A 20,841-nucleotide genomic window follows, 5' to 3' on the forward strand; every position below is an offset into this window, starting at 1 on the left:
GATTTTCAATGTGAGTCAATTTTTGAGACACCCTGTATGCTACAAGTGAAATCGGAAACATTTATACCGAAATACAAGAGAAAATCGACAACTTTTGTTAATTGGGAAGTTTTTAGTGCTATTTAAGTGATCCAAGGATTTCATTTCCAAATTTTGACCACCGTGAGTTAATTTTGGAGACACCCTGTATTACTACAAATGAAATTAGAAACTTTTTTGGTGAAATTAAAGAGAAAAATCGACGATTTTTGTTCAATGGGAAGTTCTTAGTGTCATTTTAGGCTTCCAAACATTTGATTTTCAATGTGAGTCAATTTTTGAGACACCCTGTATGCTACAAGTGGAATCGGAAACTTTTATACCGAAATACAAGAGAAAATCGACAACTTTTGTTAATTGGGAAGTTTTTAGTGCCATTTAAGTGATCCAAGGATTTCATTTCCAAATTTTGACCACCGTGAGTTAATTTTGGAGACACCCTCTATTACTACAAGAGGAGTTAGAAGTTTTTTTGTAAAATTAAAGAAAAAATCGACGATTTTTGTTAACGGAGAAGCTTTTACTGCCATTTTGTCATCCAAAGATCTAATTTCCAAATTTTTAGCCACTGTCAGTCATTTTTTGAAACACCCTGTATACTACAAATGAAATTAGAAACTTTTTTGGTGAAATTAAAGAGAAAAATCGACGATTTTTGTTCAATGGGTAGCTTTTAGTGTCATTTTAGGCATCCAAACAGTTTTTTTTCAATTTTTTTGCCACTGTGAGTCAATTTTTGTGACACCCAGTACACTAAAGTTTGAAATAGAAACTTTTTGGTAGAATTTGAAGAAAAATCGACAAATTTTGTTTACTAGGGAGCTTTTAGTGCCATTTTAGTCATTCAAACAGTTTATTTTCAATTTTTAGACGACAGTGAGTCAATTTTTACGACACCCAGTATTCTAAAATTTATATAAAAAACGTTTAGGGTAAAATTAAAGAGAAAATCGACGATTTTTGTTCATTTCGATGTTTTTAGTACGATTTTCTTCTATAATACATTTTTTAGCAACCGTTTCACTTTTTGTACACTAAAATCGGAATCGAAAACTATTGTAACATATCGAACACACTATTTACACTACCACTAGTATAAAACTCACAATTACAACGTTTCGATATCCGATACACACCACCTTCAGTGACGGTAATATAGAAGAAGAAATCTGACAAACAATTGTTTCCAGACAGCTTTTTTTTGGGTCCACAGTGTATATATTCTCCAATAAATAACACGAACGATCAATACATAAACACAAACTGTAATTAATGTAATAAAATATGCGAAAATCCAATTCGGTTTCGATTTTTTTTGTCTCACCCTATATAACATTACGAAAACGAACGAAATATGAGAGTTAAGCTTTATTAGAAAAGAGAAAAAAAATTACAGCGACGTTAAAGATAAATTAGTAACCTAGGAAGGCATGAAAATAAAAACCGTTGCGGTTGGGGTTCTACATGGGTCTACCCATACCGCGACCGCCCATCTGGGGCGGTTGTTCGGATTTTTGATTCTTGATAGTCTCGTCTACGGACAATATCAAACAAGTGGCTTCGGTAGCGGCTGTTAAAGCGTTAATTTTAACAACGGCCGGTTCCCAAACGCACGTTTCGTAATTGTCGCTGATATCTTCATTGTTTATATCCACTCCGTACCAACAATGCCCTTGGGCGTGTTTCTGTCTCAATTTGTTCAATATATTGGTGGCGTCGAAACCTGCGTTGTCGCATAACTGACGTGGAATTACCTAAAAAAAAACATACAATCGAATTAATGATGAAAATTTATTTTTTCTATTTTTTTTAATACTTCTAAAGCTTTCGCGATGGCTCCTATCAACAATTGCTCTTTTCCTGCTATGGTACGAGAATAATCCCTCAATATTTTGGATAGTTCCATTTCGATAGCACCTCCACCTGCTACAACGGCGTCGTTTTTAATAGTTCTCCTAACGATCATTATAGCGTCGTGTAAAGATCTGAAAATTTTTGTAAAAACACAAAATTCACTTGAAATCAATCGTTTTGGGGTACATAATTGCTTACAGACAACCGAGCAGTACTAAAGACATTCGATTCGATGTAAACCACATTCAAACTTTTATGGGGTTGTATATGGTGGTTTGAACGGTTCAAATAAAAGTGGGAAGATAATAGGACATCACCAGGTCAAAGAAAAGTAAAAAGGTGGATGATATGATAAAATTTACAAAAATTCAACCATATTAGTCATCCAAACACTTGAATTTCAATATTTTTGCCATTTGAATCAATTTTTGAGACACCCTGTATGCTACAAGTGGAATCTGAAACTTTTATAGTGAAATACAATAGAAAATGGACAATTTTTGTTAACAGGGAGCTTTTAGTACCATTTTAATCATCCAAACACTTGACTTTCAATATTTTGACAATTGAATCAATTTTTGAGACACCCTGTAAGCTAGAAGTAAAACCGAAAACTTTTATGGTGAAATACAAGAGAAAATCGACGATTTGTGTTAACTGGGAAGCTTTTAGTGCCATTTTAGTTATCCAAAGATTTTAATTTGAATATTTTGGCCAATGTAAGCCAATTTTTTCTATACCATGTATATTAAAATAGAAATTGGAAACTTTTATGATGAAATACAGGTAAAAATCGACAAATTTTGTTAATTGGAATTCTTCTAGTGCATTTTAATGTCATTTTAGTAATCCAACTTTCCATTTTCAAATTTTTGGCCACCACAAGTCAATTTTTGTTATACCCTGTATATTAAAATTGAAATTAGAAACTTTTGTCATAAAATACAGGTAAAAATAAACATTTTGTTAATTGCAATTCTTTTAGTGCCTTTTAATGTCATTTTAGTCATCCAAACATTTCATTTTCAAATTTTTGTCCACCGCCAATCAATTTTTGTAACACCCAGTATGCTACAACTGCAATCTGAAATTTTTATGGTGAAAAAAGAGAGAAATTCAACATAAAAACGGAGAATTGAAAAAAAATCATTGAAACCGGACGATTTTTTTATTTTTTTAGAGCCAAAAAACTACTTTATACCAATTTTTAAGTATAAAAAGTATAAATATCAACATTTATAACAAAAAATTATACAAAAAAATTACAGTACAATAACAGAAAAACCCCAAATCTCGATAACCTATTAAAATAATTTTCAGTACACTAATAAAAACAATAATAAATGATTTTTTTTTACCTTTCTGTTTCTTCCAAGAACTGTTCGGCTCCCCCTCGTAGAATCAAAGTACAAGTTTTAGCATTAGGGCAACCCTTAAAGAAATTGTACCTCTCCCCGCCGATCTGTTTCTCTTCGAACAAATCACATTTACCCAGTACATTATCGTTGATATCGTTAACTGTTGTCATAACTGCACCACCGCAAGCTTTAAGGGTTCTCCTCATATCGTCCTCCTGGACGCGACCAGCGCAAAACATATCCCTGGATAAACGATAATCATACAAAAATATACAATAAAATCGCTTGAATCGAGAAAGATGATTACAAAAGCGTGTAAAAAATGACAATAAATTATATACAAATGATTTTGGAAATTGCAAAAAAAATAGTTTTGGATCTAATACAATCCTAGATAGATCCTTAAAGCGTGGAAAGGAAAAGACTTGTTGGATTGTATTTATTATGGGATAGGGATATTTTCATGATAGATATAGTTAATTTATGGAACAGTCCTGATATAGAAAATATTTTCCTCTGCAGAGAGGGATTTGTAAGGATTTTTTAGGTTAGGTTAATTGTGTTAGGTTTGCTTATTGAGTATATGCCTGTCTACTATCATGTGATGGTGATAAGTGTTTTTTGACCAAAATATACTTGGATAATCTCATTTTTGACTAATTCATTTGACATAAGAGGTTAATTTGGTAAAAGTGAATTTTCAACCAAATTAGTCTGATAAAAGCTCAGTTAGTACTCCGAGGTTTTCCATTTCCTAAACAATTTGACCTTCCCATGTAGTTTCTGGTCTTCCTGGTAATCTTTTCTCCTTCAATCTCCATTCTATTTGTGTCAGTACTCTACTATCAGTTTTCCATTTCTTTTTGTACTGCTTCTGACTGTTCCAATCATGTACTTCGAGACTTTCCATTTCCTAAACAATTTGACCGTCCCATGTAGTTTCTTGGCAATCTTTTCTCATCAATCTCCATTTCATTTGTGTCCATATCATTGTAATCCTTTCCATTTAATTAAAATCCTAATAATAATTAAATAAAAAAAATTATATAAATACCTGTCGGCAAAATATTGAGTAGCAACATCTCCGATGGGTAATTTGGACAATACAACATTAGCTCCGGATTCGTATATTTTTTGCAACTTATTGTATAAAATATTCCATTCGGCATCGACGATTTTTTGATATTCCTTAACATTATCGACTCTAATTTCTGCGTTGTCCCTTTCGGCTTTCAATTCTAATTCAATATTCAAAAGGGCGATTTTGCAATTTTTATAAATCTTTGGTTGCATCTCAAAGCCGGCGTAGGAGAAAGTTTTTTTAAAAGCCACACCAGCTACTAGAATCGAATCTTGTAAAGCGCCGCCTTGAACTTTTTTGATACCGATCATATTCAGAGGTAATAAATCGTCTAATAGTAAAACTGCATCTACTACCATTTTAGAAAAGAACGATCTCTGTTGGTTGATGAGTTTTGAACTCATCGCCGTAGCCGCGCATTTTTCCAAAAGAGATCGAAACTCTTCCGCGTTGGATTTGTTAATTTTAACCGATAATTCGTTAATTTTCTCCAAACAAATTTGAAAAGATCTCCTAACCGCTTTAATTATAATTCGAGGATGAACGCCTTCTTCAATATAAGGCTTAATTTGTTTCAAAAACTCCCCTAAAATTCATATTAACATTTCTAATTACGAGATTTTATATATATAAAAAATAAATTTACCTGCTAGTAAAACAACACTTGTAGTACCGTCTCCTACTTCAGCATCTTGAGATTTCGCAATATCCACCAACGTTTTACCAGCTGGGTGAACTATATCTAATAATTTCAATATAGTTGCTCCATCGTTTGATATAGTCGCCTTACCGACCTTTTGGACAATTAGTTTATCCATTCCTCTAGGCCCCAATGTTGTACGTACAGCATCAACTACGGTTTGGCAGGCGTTAATGTTTGAAATTAGTTGGGGTTTACCTTGGGAGGAATCGGTACCCTCTTTTAATAATAAAATTTGAGGTTGCTAAAAGAAAACGATATATAAAGAATCGCCGACTAACCTAATTTCAGTTAAAAAGATTAGAATATAGAATTAATAAAAATAATTGAAATATTTATCGAACTAACCATCATTTCGTTATAAAATCAGTGATAAATAATATATTCTTTTATAATTATTTTAGATTAATTTTTCACGTGCAACACTTTAACGCAGAGTAGACGAAACGTCAAAAATAAGTTTTGCCAATTATTAGACATGCATTCCACTAAGCGTTCGCGTTCAATAATTTTCAAAACTCAAGCAACGTAAACTGCAACCATGAGAATGTATCTTATTATTTTATGCGGTATGGGACATTATAAGTACTTTTGAAGCAGTCTTGTGACGCACAACCAAATATTTTACTATCACCGGAGAAGATATTTTGATTTTACTTTAATGCAAATCAGTTAAGCACTCCACTAAAAAATCTTTATAACATAAAATTTTAAAGCTTTCGCTTTATTTTTTCTGTTTCGTCATCACTTAATATTTATCCCAATGCTCAAAACGCCTCCTAATCCATTCCACTTGGGTTTGCTAAGAGGAACAGAAAAGATCGTGAGTGCTTAGATTTCAGATTTTACCGCTAAATTTAAACATAGGAAGTATTCGTATAAAATTTATCATTTCATAAAATAAAACCACGAGTATTATTAAATTTTCATTTGAATTAATATATAATATGTTTTTAATAATATTTAATACGTAAATTATAATTGTAGGTGCTTTTTTTATTTTATATTATTTGAGGTTTTTCAAATAGAAAGTTACTGCGCATGTTTCATATTTTATCAGGTGATTTAACCAATGAAAACTGTCAAATCATCCCCTTCTGTTTTAATTTGATTTTGATTTCCGATTGCCATTATTGTTTGTGAAGTCTTGCGAGTTATACCGGTTTTATTTCGTTTGTAAAATGCGAAATTACATTTTTTTACTTTTAATATGTACTATTTGTACAGTTAATTGTACTTTAAATCGGTAATTATAGATTATATAGCTTTGTATTATTATATAAATATTATTACAAAATCATTCGATATAAATTGTGTTTTGTGTATATGTTTAAGTTGTTGTTTTTTATTGAAACTATTCAAAATATCAATATTTTATTCGAAAATTTTTTTTTGATAGTAGATTTGAAGTTGAAACTATCTATTTGTTTTCTTAATTTATATCAATCAAAGTCGTAGATGCCACTTTATCAAATGAACTTTACACGCTACAATATTTAATTTTTTCGACTTATTTGTATGTTTAAGTTAAATATCTGTTTTTTAGTGTAACATTACACAAATTTCAATCTGTTAGAAATCATTTCCACGAAATAGATACTGAGATTAGTCGTGTGGTACTAAATCGCTATAGTGGTTCTTTAGGTGGTCCAATTCCCGAGCCTTTATCTAATTATTTAGATGTGAGTAGTATTTCTCTTCGTAGGGAAGTTTTTAATTAAAAAAAAATTTTTTTTAGGCTCAATATTATGGAGTTGTTGAAATTGGTACCCCACCGCAATCGTTTAAAGTTGTATTTGATACCGGTTCCTCTAATTTATGGGTACCGTCGAAAAAGTGTAGTTTTACTAATATTGCTTGCTGTAAGTACATATTTTGAATTTATTCTTCATGTTATTGTTGCTGTGTATAATTGCTCGAATAACAAATTGTTTTTATAATATTTAAACGTGATAAAAATAATTAGAAATGTTTATTAATTGTAAATGTACTGTTTATGTGACCTTTGTTAATCGTACGATGATTATTTGTTGATTAATACGCTGGAAAAACAAGAAATAATGAACTATATTTGTAGTCTACAAAATATTGATAATTTTTAATGATAACGCTTAGTTTTAACTCTACATGGTAACTTTTTTGACCTGTAAACTCAGAAAAGACATTTTGAGACTAAAATATTTCGAAAAAAAGTTATTTTGGACCACTATACACGGAAAAAAGTTAGTTTAGACCAATATACACTGAAAACAAGTTATGTTGGACCATTATACACCGAAAAAAGTTATTTTGTACCAATATACAATGGAAAAAATTATTTTGGACCATTATACACCGTAAAAAGTTATTTTTGTTTAAATAAACTTGGAAAACTTCATTTTTGATCAATTCAAAATGAGAAAAACCATATTTTGATCATAATACACCGAAAAAAGGATATTTTTTGACGAAATTACCCTTGGAAAAGCTGATAAAATTTATTTGACAAAAAGGGTAAATTTGGCTTGTACTAATTTAATCTGATAAAAGCTCAATTTTAAGTTGGGAAAGCTGTTTTTGGATGAAAATAAACTGGAAAAGGTCAATTTTTCCAATAGATATAACTAAAAAAACACAATTTTTAACAAAATTAAACACAAAAAAGTGAATTTTGGAATAGAATTATCTGAAACAAGCCTCTTTTGATTGAAATTAGCTTAGAAAAGTGAATTTTTTAGAAAAATTAATGGAAAAAGGCAATTTTCAATGGAAATAAATTGGAAAAAGTCATTTTTGACTCAAATAAATTTACAGAAGTCAATTTTTGGCTATAATTAATTGAAAAAATCCAATTTTGTCTAAACTTGACTAAAGAAAGTACATTTTTTATCAAAATTAACTGAAAAGGGCCAATTTTCAATTGAAATAAACTAAAAAATGTCATTTTTGACTCAAATAAATTTACAGAAGTCAATTTTTGGCTATAATTAATTGAAAAAAATCCAATTTTGTTTAAACTTAACTAAAAAAAATACATTTTTTATCATAATTAACTGGAAAGGGCCAATTTCCAATCGAATTAAACTGATGAAAGACAATTTTTTACAAAATTAAACTCAAATGAGTGAATTTTAGACTAGAATTATCTGAAACAAGCCTCTTTTGACTGAACTTAGCTTAGAAAAGTGAATTTTTTATTAAAATTAACTGAAAAAAGCCAATTTTCAATCGAAATAAACTGGAAAAAATCATTTTTGACTCAAATAAATTTACAGAAGTGAATTTTGGGCTATAATTAATTGAAAAAATCCAATTTTGTCTAAACTTAATTAAAGAAAGTACATTTTTTATCAAAATTAACTGAAAAAGTCCAATTTCCAATCGAATTAAATTGATGAAACACAATTTTTTACAAAATTAAACTCAAAAGAGTGAATTTTGGACTAGAATTATCTGAAACAAGCCTCTTTTGACTGAACTTAGCTTAGAAAAGTAAATTTTTTATCAAAATTAACTGAAAAAAGCCAATTTTCAATCGAAATAAACTGGAAAAAATCATTTTTGACTCAAATAAATTTACAGAAGTGAATTTTGGGCTATAATTAATTGAAAAAATCCACTTTTGTCTGAACTTAATTAAAGAAAGTACATTTTTTATCAAAATTAACTGAACAAAGCCAATTTCCAATCGAATTAAACTGAAAAAAGTCATTTTCGAGTCAAACAAATTTATAGAAGTGAATTTTGGGCTATAATTAATTGAAAAAATCACATTTTCACAAAATTGAAATAAAAAAAGTGAAATTTGGACTACAATTAACTGAAAAAGGTAAATTTCCAATCGAATCGAACTGATAAAACACAATTTTTAACAAAATTAAACTCAAAAAATCCAATTTTGGCTAAAATTAACTAAGAAATAAACATTTTAATCGCACTAAAAACAAATTTTTTTTGTTGTCATCCACAAAAATTTATTTTAAACCAAATAAAATTCATTTTCGTGATAATTTTCAATAAATTCGATATTTTACTATTAAATATAAATTGCAGTGCTTCATAATAAATACGATTCGTCTAAATCGTCGACTTATCAACAAAACGGCACCAAATTCGCAATCCAGTACGGATCTGGTAGCCTGAGCGGTTTCCTCTCGACGGACGTCGTTTCCGTGAGTAATAAATAAGCGATCGCAATCGAACAAATCCTAAAACCCCCATTTTTTTTTCTTTCCAAATCGTATCAGATCGGAAACATCCAGATAAAACGACAAACTTTCGCCGAAGCAGTCAGCGAACCGGGCGTAGCTTTCGTGGCCGCCAAATTCGACGGCATCCTGGGTATGGGTTATTCCACTATATCGGTGGACGGAGTCACGCCCGTTTTCGACAACATGATCAAAAATAATTTGATATCCCAACCGGTATTTTCGTTCTACCTCAACAGGTAAATAAATCAAATGAAACGTCGATGATATCGTTGCGGTAATACGAGGTGTGTTTGACAGGAACCCGGACGGTAAAGAAGGTGGCGAACTTATCATCGGAGGTTCAGATCCGGCTCATTACAAAGGCGATTTTACTTACGTGCCCGTTAGCCGTAAGGCTTATTGGCAATTTTTTATGGACAAAGTTAAATTGGGGGGATCTACTTTTTGCTCGAAGGGTTGTCAAGCCATAGCCGATACCGGTACCAGTTTAATAGCGGGACCCACCAAAGAAATTACCGCGATTAACAAAGTACGTAATTTCGTAAACTCGATTTATTGGGTTGTAATTTTGTTTTTTTTTTGTTTATTTATAAGGCTATAGGTGGTACGCCCGTTCCCGGCGGGGAATATATGGTGGATTGCGATTTGATTCCAAATTTACCGACCATCGATTTCGTTTTGGGGGGAAAAAATTTCACTTTGGAAGGTAGCGATTACGTACTTAGGGTAAGCAAAGTTTTATTTTTGATTTTTCAGTGTATTTTGTCGATAGAGGACGCCCAGTTCGAATGGGCGATGCTATTTTAAGTAATTTATCACTTTTTGGATCCTAGGAAAGCTTTTAACGTTGTTAACATTGTTTTTTATGTATAGAAATTGAAATTTTGGATAAAAAAAGTTTTTATTAAGTAATTGAGGGACTATTTTGTCGATAGAGGACGCCCAGTTCGAATGGGCGATGCTATTTTATGTAATTTATCACTTTTTCGATACTAAGAAAGCTTTTAACGTTGTTAACATTGTTTTTTATGTATAGAAATTGAAATTTTGGATAAAAAAGTTTTTATTAAGTAATTGAGGGACTATTTTGTCGATAGAGGACGCCCAGTTCGAATGGGCGATGCTATTTTATGTAATTTATCACTTTTTCGATACTAAGAAAGCTTTTAACGTTGTTAACATTGTTTTTTATGTATAGAAATTGAAATTTTGGATAAAAAAAGTTTTTATTAAGTAATTGAGGGACTATTTTGTCGATAGAGGACGCCCAGTTCGAATGGGCGATGCTATTTTATGTAATTTATCACTTTTTGGATCCTAGGAAAGCTTTTAACGTTGTTAACATTGTTTTTTATGTATAGAAATTGAAATTTTGGATAAAAAAAGTTTTTATTAAGTAATTGAGGGACTATTTTGTCGATAGAGGACGCCCAGTTCGAATGGGCGATGCTATTTTATGTAATTTATCACTTTTTGGATCCTAGGAAAGCTTTTAACGTTGTTAACATTGTTTTTTATGTATAGAAATTGAAATTTTGGATAAAAAAAGTTTTTATTAAGTAATTGAGGGACTATTTTGTCGATAGAGGACGCCCAGTTCGAATGGGCGATGCTATTTTATGTAATTTATCACTTTTTCGATACTAAGAAAGCTTTTAACGTTGTTAACATTGTTTTTTATGTATAGAAATTGAAATTTTGGATAAAAAAGTTTTTATTAAGTAATTGAGGGACTATTTTGTCGATAGAGGACGCCCAGTTCGAATGGGCGATGCTATTTTAAGTAATTTATCACTTTTTGGATCCTAGGAAAGCTTTTAACGTTGTTAACATTGTTTTTTATGTATAGAAATTGAAATTTTGGATAAAAAAAGTTTTTATTAAGTAATTGAGGGACTATTTTGTCGATAGAGGACGCCCAGTTCGAATGGGCGATGCTATTTTATGTAATTTATCACTTTTTCGATACTAAGAAAGCTTTTAACGTTGTTAACATTGTTTTTTATGTATAGAAATTGAAATTTTGGATAAAAAAAGTTTTTATTAAGTAATTGAGGGACTATTTTGTCGATAGAGGACGCCCAGTTCGAATGGGCGATGCTATTTTATGTAATTTATCACTTTTTGGATCCTAGGAAAGCTTTTAACGTTGTTAACATTGTTTTTTATGTATAGAAATTGAAATTTTGGATAAAAAAAGTTTTTATTAAGTAATTGAGGGACTATTTTGTCGATAGAGGACGCCCAGTTCGAATGGGCGATGCTATTTTATGTAATTTATCACTTTTTGGATCCTAGGAAAGCTTTTAACGTTGTTAACATTGTTTTTTATGTATAGAAATTGAAATTTTGGATAAAAAAAGTTTTTATTAAGTAATTGAGGGACTATTTTGTCGATAGAGGACGCCCAGTTCGAATGGGCGATGCTATTTTATGTAATTTATCACTTTTTCGATACTAAGAAAGCTTTTAACGTTGTTAACATTGTTTTTTATGTATAGAAATTGAAATTTTGGATAAAAAAGTTTTTATTAAGTAATTGAGGGACTATTTTGTCGATAGAGGACGCCCAGTTCGAATGGGCGATGCTATTTTAAGTAATTTATCACTTTTTGGATCCTAGGAAAGCTTTTAACGTTGTTAACATTGTTTTTTATGTATAGAAATTGAAATTTTGGATAAAAAAAGTTTTTATTAAGTAATTGAGGGACTATTTTGTCGATAGAGGACGCCCAGTTCGAATGGGCGATGCTATTTTATGTAATTTATCACTTTTTCGATACTAAGAAAGCTTTTAACGTTGTTAACATTGTTTTTTATGTATAGAAATTGAAATTTTGGATAAAAAAGTTTTTATTAAGTAATTGAGGGACTATTTTGTCGATAGAGGACGCCCAGTTCGAATGGGCGATGCTATTTTATGTAATTTATCACTTTTTCGATACTAAGAAAGCTTTTAACGTTGTTAACATTGTTTTTTATGTATAGAAATTGAAATTTTGGATAAAAAAAGTTTTTATTAAGTAATTGAGGGACTATTTTGTCGATAGAGGACGCCCAGTTCGAATGGGCGATGCTATTTTATGTAATTTATCACTTTTTGGATCCTAGGAAAGCTTTTAACGTTGTTAACATTGTTTTTTATGTATAGAAATTGAAATTTTGGATAAAAAAAGTTTTTATTAAGTAATTGAGGGACTATTTTGTCGATAGAGGACGCCCAGTTCGAATGGGCGATGCTATTTTATGTAATTTATCACTTTTTGGATCCTAGGAAAGCTTTTAACGTTGTTAACATTGTTTTTTATGTATAGAAATTGAAATTTTGGATAAAAAAAGTTTTTATTAAGTAATTGAGGGACTATTTTGTCGATAGAGGACGCCCAGTTCGAATGGGCGATGCTATTTTATGTAATTTATCACTTTTTCGATACTAAGAAAGCTTTTAACGTTGTTAACATTGTTTTTTATGTATAGAAATTGAAATTTTGGATAAAAAAGTTTTTATTAAGTAATTGAGGGACTATTTTGTCGATAGAGGACGCCCAGTTCGAATGGGCGATGCTATTTTATGTAATTTATCACTTTTTCGATACTAAGAAAGCTTTTAACGTTGTTAACATTGTTTTTTATGTATAGAAATTGAAATTTTGGATAAAAAAAGTTTTTATTAAGTAATTGAGGGACTATTTTGTCGATAGAGGACGCCCAGTTCGAATGGGCGATGCTATTTTATGTAATTTATCACTTTTTGGATCCTAGGAAAGCTTTTAACGTTGTTAACATTGTTTTTTATGTATAGAAATTGAAATTTTGGATAAAAAAAGTTTTTATTAAGTAATTGAGGGACTATTTTGTCGATAGAGGACGCCCAGTTCGAATGGGCGATGCTATTTTATGTAATTTATCACATTTTCGATACTAAGAAAGCTTTTAACGTTGTTAACATTGTTTTTTATGTATAGAAATTGAAATTTTGGATAAAAAAGTTTTTATTAAGTAATTGAGGGACTATTTTGTCGATAGAGGACGCCCAGTTCGAATGGGCGATGCTATTTTAAGTAATTTATCACTTTTTGGATCCTAGGAAAGCTTTTAACGTTGTTAACATTGTTTTTTATGTATAGAAATTGAAATTTTGGATAAAAAAAGTTTTTATTAAGTAATTGAGGGACTATTTTGTCGATAGAGGACGCCCAGTTCGAATGGGCGATGCTATTTTATGTAATTTATCACTTTTTCGATACTAAGAAAGCTTTTAACGTTGTTAACATTGTTTTTTATGTATAGAAATTGAAATTTTGGATAAAAAAGTTTTTATTAAGTAATTGAGGGACTATTTTGTCGATAGAGGGCGCCCAGTTCGAATGGGCGATGCTATTTTATGTAATTTATCACTTTTTCGATACTAAGAAAGCTTTTAACGTTGTTAACATTGTTTTTTATGTATAGAAATTGAAATTTTGGATAAAAAAAGTTTTTATTAAGTAATTGAGGGACTATTTTGTCGATAGAGGACGCCCAGTTCGAATGGGCGATGCTATTTTAAGTAATTTATCACTTTTTGGATCCTAGGAAAGCTTTTAACGTTGTTAACATTGTTTTTTATGTATAGAAATTGAAATTTTGGATAAAAAAAGTTTTTATTAAGTAATTGAGGGACTATTTTGTCGATAGAGGACGCCCAGTTCGAATGGGCGATGCTATTTTATGTAATTTATCACTTTTTCGATACTAAGAAAGCTTTTAACGTTGTTAACATTGTTTTTTATGTATAGAAATTGAAATTTTGGATAAAAAAGTTTTTATTAAGTAATTGAGGGACTATTTTGTCGATAGAGGACGCCCAGTTCGAATGGGCGATGCTATTTTAAGTAATTTATCACTTTTTGGATCCTAGGAAAGCTTTTAACGTTGTTAACATTGTTTTTTATGTATAGAAATTGAAATTTTGGATAAAAAAAGTTTTTATTAAGTAATTGAGGGACTATTTTGTCGATAGAGGACGCCCAGTTCGAATGGGCGATGCTATTTTAAGTAATTTATCACTTTTTGGATCCTAGGAAAGCTTTTAACGTTGTTAACATTGTTTTTTATGTATAGAAATTGAAATTTTGGATAAAAAAGTTTTTATTAAGTAATTGAGGGACTATTTTGTCGATAGAGGGCGCCCAGTTCGAATGGGCGATGCTATTTTATGTAATTTATCACTTTTTCGATACTAAGAAAGCTTTTAACGTTGTTAACATTGTTTTTTATGTATAGAAATTGAAATTTTGGATAAAAAAAGTTTTTATTAAGTAATTGAGGGACTATTTTGTCGATAGAGGACGCCCAGTTCGAATGGGCGATGCTATTTTAAGTAATTTATCACTTTTTGGATCCTAGGAAAGCTTTTAACGTTGTTAACATTGTTTTTTATGTATAGAAATTGAAATTTTGGATAAAAAAAGTTTTTATTAAGTAATTGAGGGACTATTTTGTCGATAGAGGACGCCCAGTTCGAATGGGCGATGCTATTTTATGTAATTTATCACTTTTTCGATACTAAGAAAGCTTTTAACGTTGTTAACATTGTTTTTTATGTATAGAAATTGAAATTTTGGATAAAAAAGTTTTTATTAAGTAATTGAGGGACTATTTTGTCGATAGAGGACGCCCAGTTCGAATGGGCGATGCTATTTTAAGTAATTTATCACTTTTTGGATCCTAGGAAAGCTTTTAACGTTGTTAACATTGTTTTTTATGTATAGAAATTGAAATTTTGGATAAAAAAAGTTTTTATTAAGTAATTGAGGGACTATTTTGTCGATAGAGGACGCCCAGTTCGAATGGGCGATGCTATTTTAAGTAATTTATCACTTTTTGGATCCTAGGAAAGCTTTTAACGTTGTTAACATTGTTTTTTATGTATAGAAATTGAAATTTTGGATAAAAAAAGTTTTTATTAAGTAATTGAGGGACTATTTTGTCGATAGAGGACGCCCAGTTCGAATGGGCGATGCTATTTTAAGTAATTTATCACTTTTTGGATCCTAGGAAAGCTTTTAACGTTGTTAACATTGTTTTTTATGTATAGAAATTGAAATTTTGGATAAAAAAAGTTTTTATTAAGTAATTGAGGGACTATTTTGTCGATAGAGGACGCCCAGTTCGAATGGGCGATGCTATTTTATGTAATTTATCACTTTTTCGATACTAAGAAAGCTTTTAACGTTGTTAACATTGTTTTTTATGTATAGAAATTGAAATTTTGGATAAAAAAGTTTTTATTAAGTAATTGAGGGACTATTTTGTCGATAGAGGACGCCCAGTTCGAATGGGCGATGCTATTTTATGTAATTTATCACTTTTTCGATACTAAGAAAGCTTTTAACGTTGTTAACATTGTTTTTTATGTATAGAAATTGAAATTTTGGATAAAAAAAGTTTTTATTAAGTAATTGAGGGACTATTTTGTCGATAGAGGACGCCCAGTTCGAATGGGCGATGCTATTTTATGTAATTTATCACTTTTTGGATCCTAGGAAAGCTTTTAACGTTGTTAACATTGTTTTTTATGTATAGAAATTGAAATTTTGGATAAAAAAAGTTTTTATTAAGTAATTGAGGGACTATTTTGTCGATAGAGGACGCCCAGTTCGAATGGGCGATGCTATTTTATGTAATTTATCACATTTTCGATACTAAGAAAGCTTTTAACGTTGTTAACATTGTTTTTTATGTATAGAAATTGAAATTTTGGATAAAAAAGTTTTTATTAAGTAATTGAGGGACTATTTTGTCGATAGAGGACGCCCAGTTCGAATGGGCGATGCTATTTTAAGTAATTTATCACTTTTTGGATCCTAGGAAAGCTTTTAACGTTGTTAACATTGTTTTTTATGTATAGAAATTGAAATTTTGGATAAAAAAAGTTTTTATTAAGTAATTGAGGGACTATTTTGTCGATAGAGGACGCCCAGTTCGAATGGGCGATGCTATTTTAAGTAATTTATCACTTTTTGGATCCTAGGAAAGCTTTTAACGTTGTTAACATTGTTTTTTATGTATAGAAATTGAAATTTTGGATAAAAAAAGTTTTTATTAAGTAATTGAGGGACTATTTTGTCGATAGAGGACGCCCAGTTCGAATGGGCGATGCTATTTTATGTAATTTATCACTTTTTCGATACTAAGAAAGCTTTTAACGTTGTTAACATTGTTTTTTATGTATAGAAATTGAAATTTTGGATAAAAAAGTTTTTATTAAGTAATTGAGGGACTATTTTGTCGATAGAGGACGCCCAGTTCGAATGGGCGATGCTATTTTAAGTAATTTATCACTTTTTGGATCCTAGGAAAGCTTTTAACGTTGTTAACATTGTTTTTTATGTATAGAAATTGAAATTTTGGATAAAAAAAGTTTTTATTAAGTAATTGAGGGACTATTTTGTCGATAGAGGACGCCCAGTTCGAATGGGCGATGCTATTTTAAGTAATTTATCACTTTTTGGATCCTAGGAAAGCTTTTAACGTTGTTAACATTGTTTTTTATGTATAGAAATTGAAATTTTGGATAAAAAAAGTTTTTATTAAGTAATTGAGGGACTATTTTGTCGATAGAGGACGCCCAGTTCGAATGGGCGATGCTATTTTAAGTAATTTATCACTTTTTGGATCCTAGGAAAGCTTTTAACGTTGTTAACATTGTTTTTTATGTATAGAAATTGAAATTTTGGGTAAAAAAAGTTTTTTTAAGTAATTGAGGGACTATTTTGTCGATAGAGGACGCCCAGTTCGAATGGGCGATGCTATTTTATGTAATTTATCACATTTTCGATACTAAGAAAGCTTTTAACGTTGTTAACATTGTTTTTTATGTATAGAAATTGAAATTTTGGATAAAAAAGTTTTTATTAAGTAATTGAGGGACTATTTTGTCGATAGAGGACGCCCAGTTCGAATGGGCGATGCTATTTTAAGTAATTTATCACTTTTTGGATCCTAGGAAAGCTTTTAACGTTGTTAACATTGTTTTTTATGTATAGAAATTGAAATTTTGGGTAAAAAAAGTTTTTTTAAGTAATTGAGGGACTATTTTGTCGATAGATGACGCCCAGTTCGAATGGGCGATGCTATTTTATGTAATTTATCACTTTTTCGATACTAAGAAAGCTTTTAACGTTGTTAACATTGTTTTTTATGTATAGAAATTGAAATTTTGGATAAAAAAAGTTTTTATTAAGTAATTGAGGGACTATTTTGTCGATAGAGGACGCCCAGTTCGAATGGGCGATGCTATTTTATGTAATTTATCACTTTTTCGATACTAAGAAAGCTTTTAACGTTGTTAACATTGTTTTTTATGTATAGAAATTGAAATTTTGGATAAAAAAGTTTTTATTAAGTAATTGAGGGACTATTTTGTCGATAGAGGACGCCCAGTTCGAATGGGCGATGCTATTTTATGTAATTTATCACTTTTTCGATACTAAGAAAGCTTTTAACGTTGTTAACATTGTTTTTTATGTATAGAAATTGAAATTTTGGATAAAAAAAGTTTTTATTAAGTAATTGAGGGACTATTTTGTCGATAGAGGACGCCCAGTTCGAATGGGCGATGCTATTTTATGTAATTTATCACTTTTTCGATACTAAGAAAGCTTTTAACGTTGTTAACATTGTTTTTTATGTATAGAAATTGAAATTTTGGATAAAAAAGTTTTTATTAAGTAATTGAGGGACTATTTTGTCGATAGAGGACGCCCAGTTCGAATGGGCGATGCTATTTTAAGTAATTTATCACTTTTTGGATCCTAGGAAAGCTTTTAACGTTGTTAACATTGTTTTTTATGTATAGAAATTGAAATTTTGGGTAAAAAAAGTTTTTTTAAGTAATTGAGGGACTATTTTGTCGATAGAGGACGCCCAGTTCGAATGGGCGATGCTATTTTATGTAATTTATCACATTTTCGATACTAAGAAAGCTTTTAACGTTGTTAACATTGTTTTTTATGTATAGAAATTGAAATTTTGGATAAAAAAGTTTTTATTAAGTAATTGAGGGACTATTTTGTCGATAGAGGACGCCCAGTTCGAATGGGCGATGCTATTTTAAGTAATTTATCACTTTTTGGATCCTAGGAAAGCTTTTAACGTTGTTAACATTGTTTTTTATGTATAGAAATTGAAATTTTGGGTAAAAAAAGTTTTTTTAAGTAATTGAGGGACTATTTTGTCGATAGATGACGCCCAGTTCGAATGGGCGATGCTATTTTATGTAATTTATCACTTTTTCGATACTAAGAAAGCTTTTAACGTTGTTAACATTGTTTTTTATGTATAGAAATTGAAATTTTGGATAAAAAAAGTTTTTATTAAGTAATTGAGGGACTATTTTGTCGATAGAGGACGCCCAGTTCGAATGGGCGATGCTATTTTAAGTAATTTATCACTTTTTGGATCCTAGGAAAGCTTTTAACGTTGTTAACATTGTTTTTTATGTATAGAAATTGAAATTTTGGGTAAAAAAAGTTTTTATTAAGTAATTGAGGGACTATTTTGTCGATAGAGGACGCCCAGTTCGAATGGGCGATGCTATTTTAAGTAATTTATCACTTTTTGGATCCTAGGAAAGCTTTTAACGTTGTTAACATTGTTTTTTATGTATAGAAATTGAAATTTTGGGTAAAAAAAGTTTTTTTAAGTAATTGAGGGACTATTTTGTCGATAGATGACGCCCAGTTCGAATGGGCGATGCTATTTTAATTAATTTTTCATTTTTTGGATTCTGGGAAGGCTTTTAACATTGTTTGTGTCACTTTTTATACCTTATACATTTGGAATTATCGGTAGAAGACAAGGTAAATGAATATTCCGCCTGTAAGGACCCAAAACTAACGAAAATTTAGCTGAATAATTAGTTTTTGGTCTCTAAGAAGGCTTTCAACACTGTTTTTGTTTTTTTTTTAAATCATACATTAGACTTACGGATGAAAGGCGAGATTTTTCAGTAAATAGTAGACTGTTTTACCATTAGAGAGCGCCCAGTCCAAATAGACAATGTTCTTTCAATTATATTATCAATTTTTGGATTCTGGGAACGCTTTTAACACTGTTTTTATCACTTTTTCTATTGTATACATTGAAATTGTGGGTAAAGGCCAGTTTTTTGAGAAGATGAATTGATATTTCGCCTGTAAGGACCCAAAAATAACGAAAATTCAACTAAATCATTCCTTTTCGGTCCTAAAGAAGGCTTTTAACACTGTTTTGTCTCATTTTTCATTATATAAATTGGAATTAAGTGTATAAAACAATATTTTGGGATGAATAAGCGAACATCATACCAATAAATCCAAAAAAATCATGATATTCCTATTCTTGGGTTCATATAAAGCTTTTAACACTGTTGTTGTAGATTTTTCACTTTTTATTTGAATTATTTTGCTATCAAACCTCAAAATATGATGAAATCTCATCTGAATGATCAGTTTTTGATCTTAAAAAAGCTTTTAACACTGTCCAAGCCGCAAAAAGGCAATGAATTTACAACTAAACGATTCTCGATGATACAACTTATAGAACTATGTTAATTGCTTTCTTGTGATCAATAAAATACGGATTTACTCGAAGTCGGTTGGTTTTTTATTTTTATTTTGAGGAGATTTTCGATTTAATTTCCAGATCGCCCAATTCGGTAAGACGGTCTGCCTTTCTGGTTTCATGGGTATCGATATACCACCACCGAACGGACCTTTATGGATTTTGGGGGACGTTTTTATAGGGAAATATTACACGGAATTCGATATGGGTAATAACCGTGTCGGATTCGCCGAAACCGTTTAATTTTATCCCGAAAAATTTGAGTTGTTCTGTTTTTTTTTTTGTTTTTATCGGGCAGCTTTTATAATTTTTTTTTTATCGTTCATTTTATTAGGGCGAGTTCACACGATGACGAGCCCCGGACATGACATATTTCTATTATACGGGGGTGTATTCGATAATTATATCCCGCATTATTTTAATTGTAAAACATTGTTACTGATTGATGCTAATAAATAGATTTCAATTTATCTAAGATTTTTTTATATCAAATTTTCCGTTTCCCCTAGTTTTTTCGGAGAAGAAACAACGTTCGGCAACACCGCAACTTCCGTATCTTCGCGTATGAACTTTGTTAGGGACAAAATTACATACGGCAACAACGTAAATCTCCGTATGATAATTTTTTTAATAAGGGAAAACTCTGTCGCACGATTTTCGATAAAAACAAAAATTTCCCTAGATCCAGGGAAAAATTTCGTATGGCAATAGCGCGTTTGGAAATTGTTTTCCTATCGTAATTTTTCCATTTCTCTAGTTTTTAAAGAAAGAAAAAAACGTTTGGCAACATCGCAATTCCCATTTGTTAGGAATAAAATTGTTCTTGGCGACAGCGCAAATCCATTACGTTTTTATAAGACAATTAATTAATGAGAGAAAAATCTGTTGGACAATTTTCCATGAAAATAGTTCCATTTCCCTAAATCTAGTGAAGAACTACGTATGGCAACAACGCATTTTAGTAATTTTTCGTTGGGAAATTGATTCCGTATCGTAATTCTTCCATTTTCCTTGTTTTTTAAAGAAAAAAAA

General features: G+C 30.4%; 2 protein-coding genes across 2 annotated transcripts; one reads left to right on the plus strand and one right to left on the minus strand.

Moving 5' to 3' along the window:
• Positions 1-1,392: 1,392 nt before the first annotated feature.
• Positions 1,393-5,522, minus strand: LOC130891892 (T-complex protein 1 subunit eta). Its single transcript, XM_057796965.1, has 6 exons — positions 5,381-5,522; positions 4,979-5,276; positions 4,306-4,918; positions 3,252-3,494; positions 1,856-2,024; positions 1,393-1,793 (listed from the first exon to the last, which is right to left on the minus strand). The coding sequence occupies exons 1-6, from the start codon at positions 5,384-5,386 to the stop codon at positions 1,500-1,502; spliced, it is 1,623 nt and encodes a 540-aa protein (XP_057652948.1). The 5' UTR covers positions 5,387-5,522; the 3' UTR covers positions 1,393-1,499.
• Positions 5,523-6,103: 581 nt separating this feature from the next.
• On the plus strand, positions 6,104-20,279 carry LOC130891894 (lysosomal aspartic protease-like). The gene is made up of 8 exons (XM_057796967.1): positions 6,104-6,278; positions 6,579-6,714; positions 6,771-6,894; positions 9,065-9,183; positions 9,259-9,458; positions 9,520-9,751; positions 9,817-9,948; positions 19,891-20,279. Exons 1-8 carry the CDS (start codon positions 6,214-6,216, stop codon positions 20,050-20,052), a joined length of 1,170 nt encoding a protein of 389 aa, XP_057652950.1. The 5' UTR covers positions 6,104-6,213; the 3' UTR covers positions 20,053-20,279.
• Positions 20,280-20,841: the final 562 nt, after the last annotated feature.

The sequence above is a fragment of the Diorhabda carinulata genome, chromosome 3 (assembly GCF_026250575.1).
Source record: "Diorhabda carinulata isolate Delta chromosome 3, icDioCari1.1, whole genome shotgun sequence".
Taxonomy (NCBI): Eukaryota; Metazoa; Arthropoda; class Insecta; order Coleoptera; family Chrysomelidae; genus Diorhabda; species Diorhabda carinulata.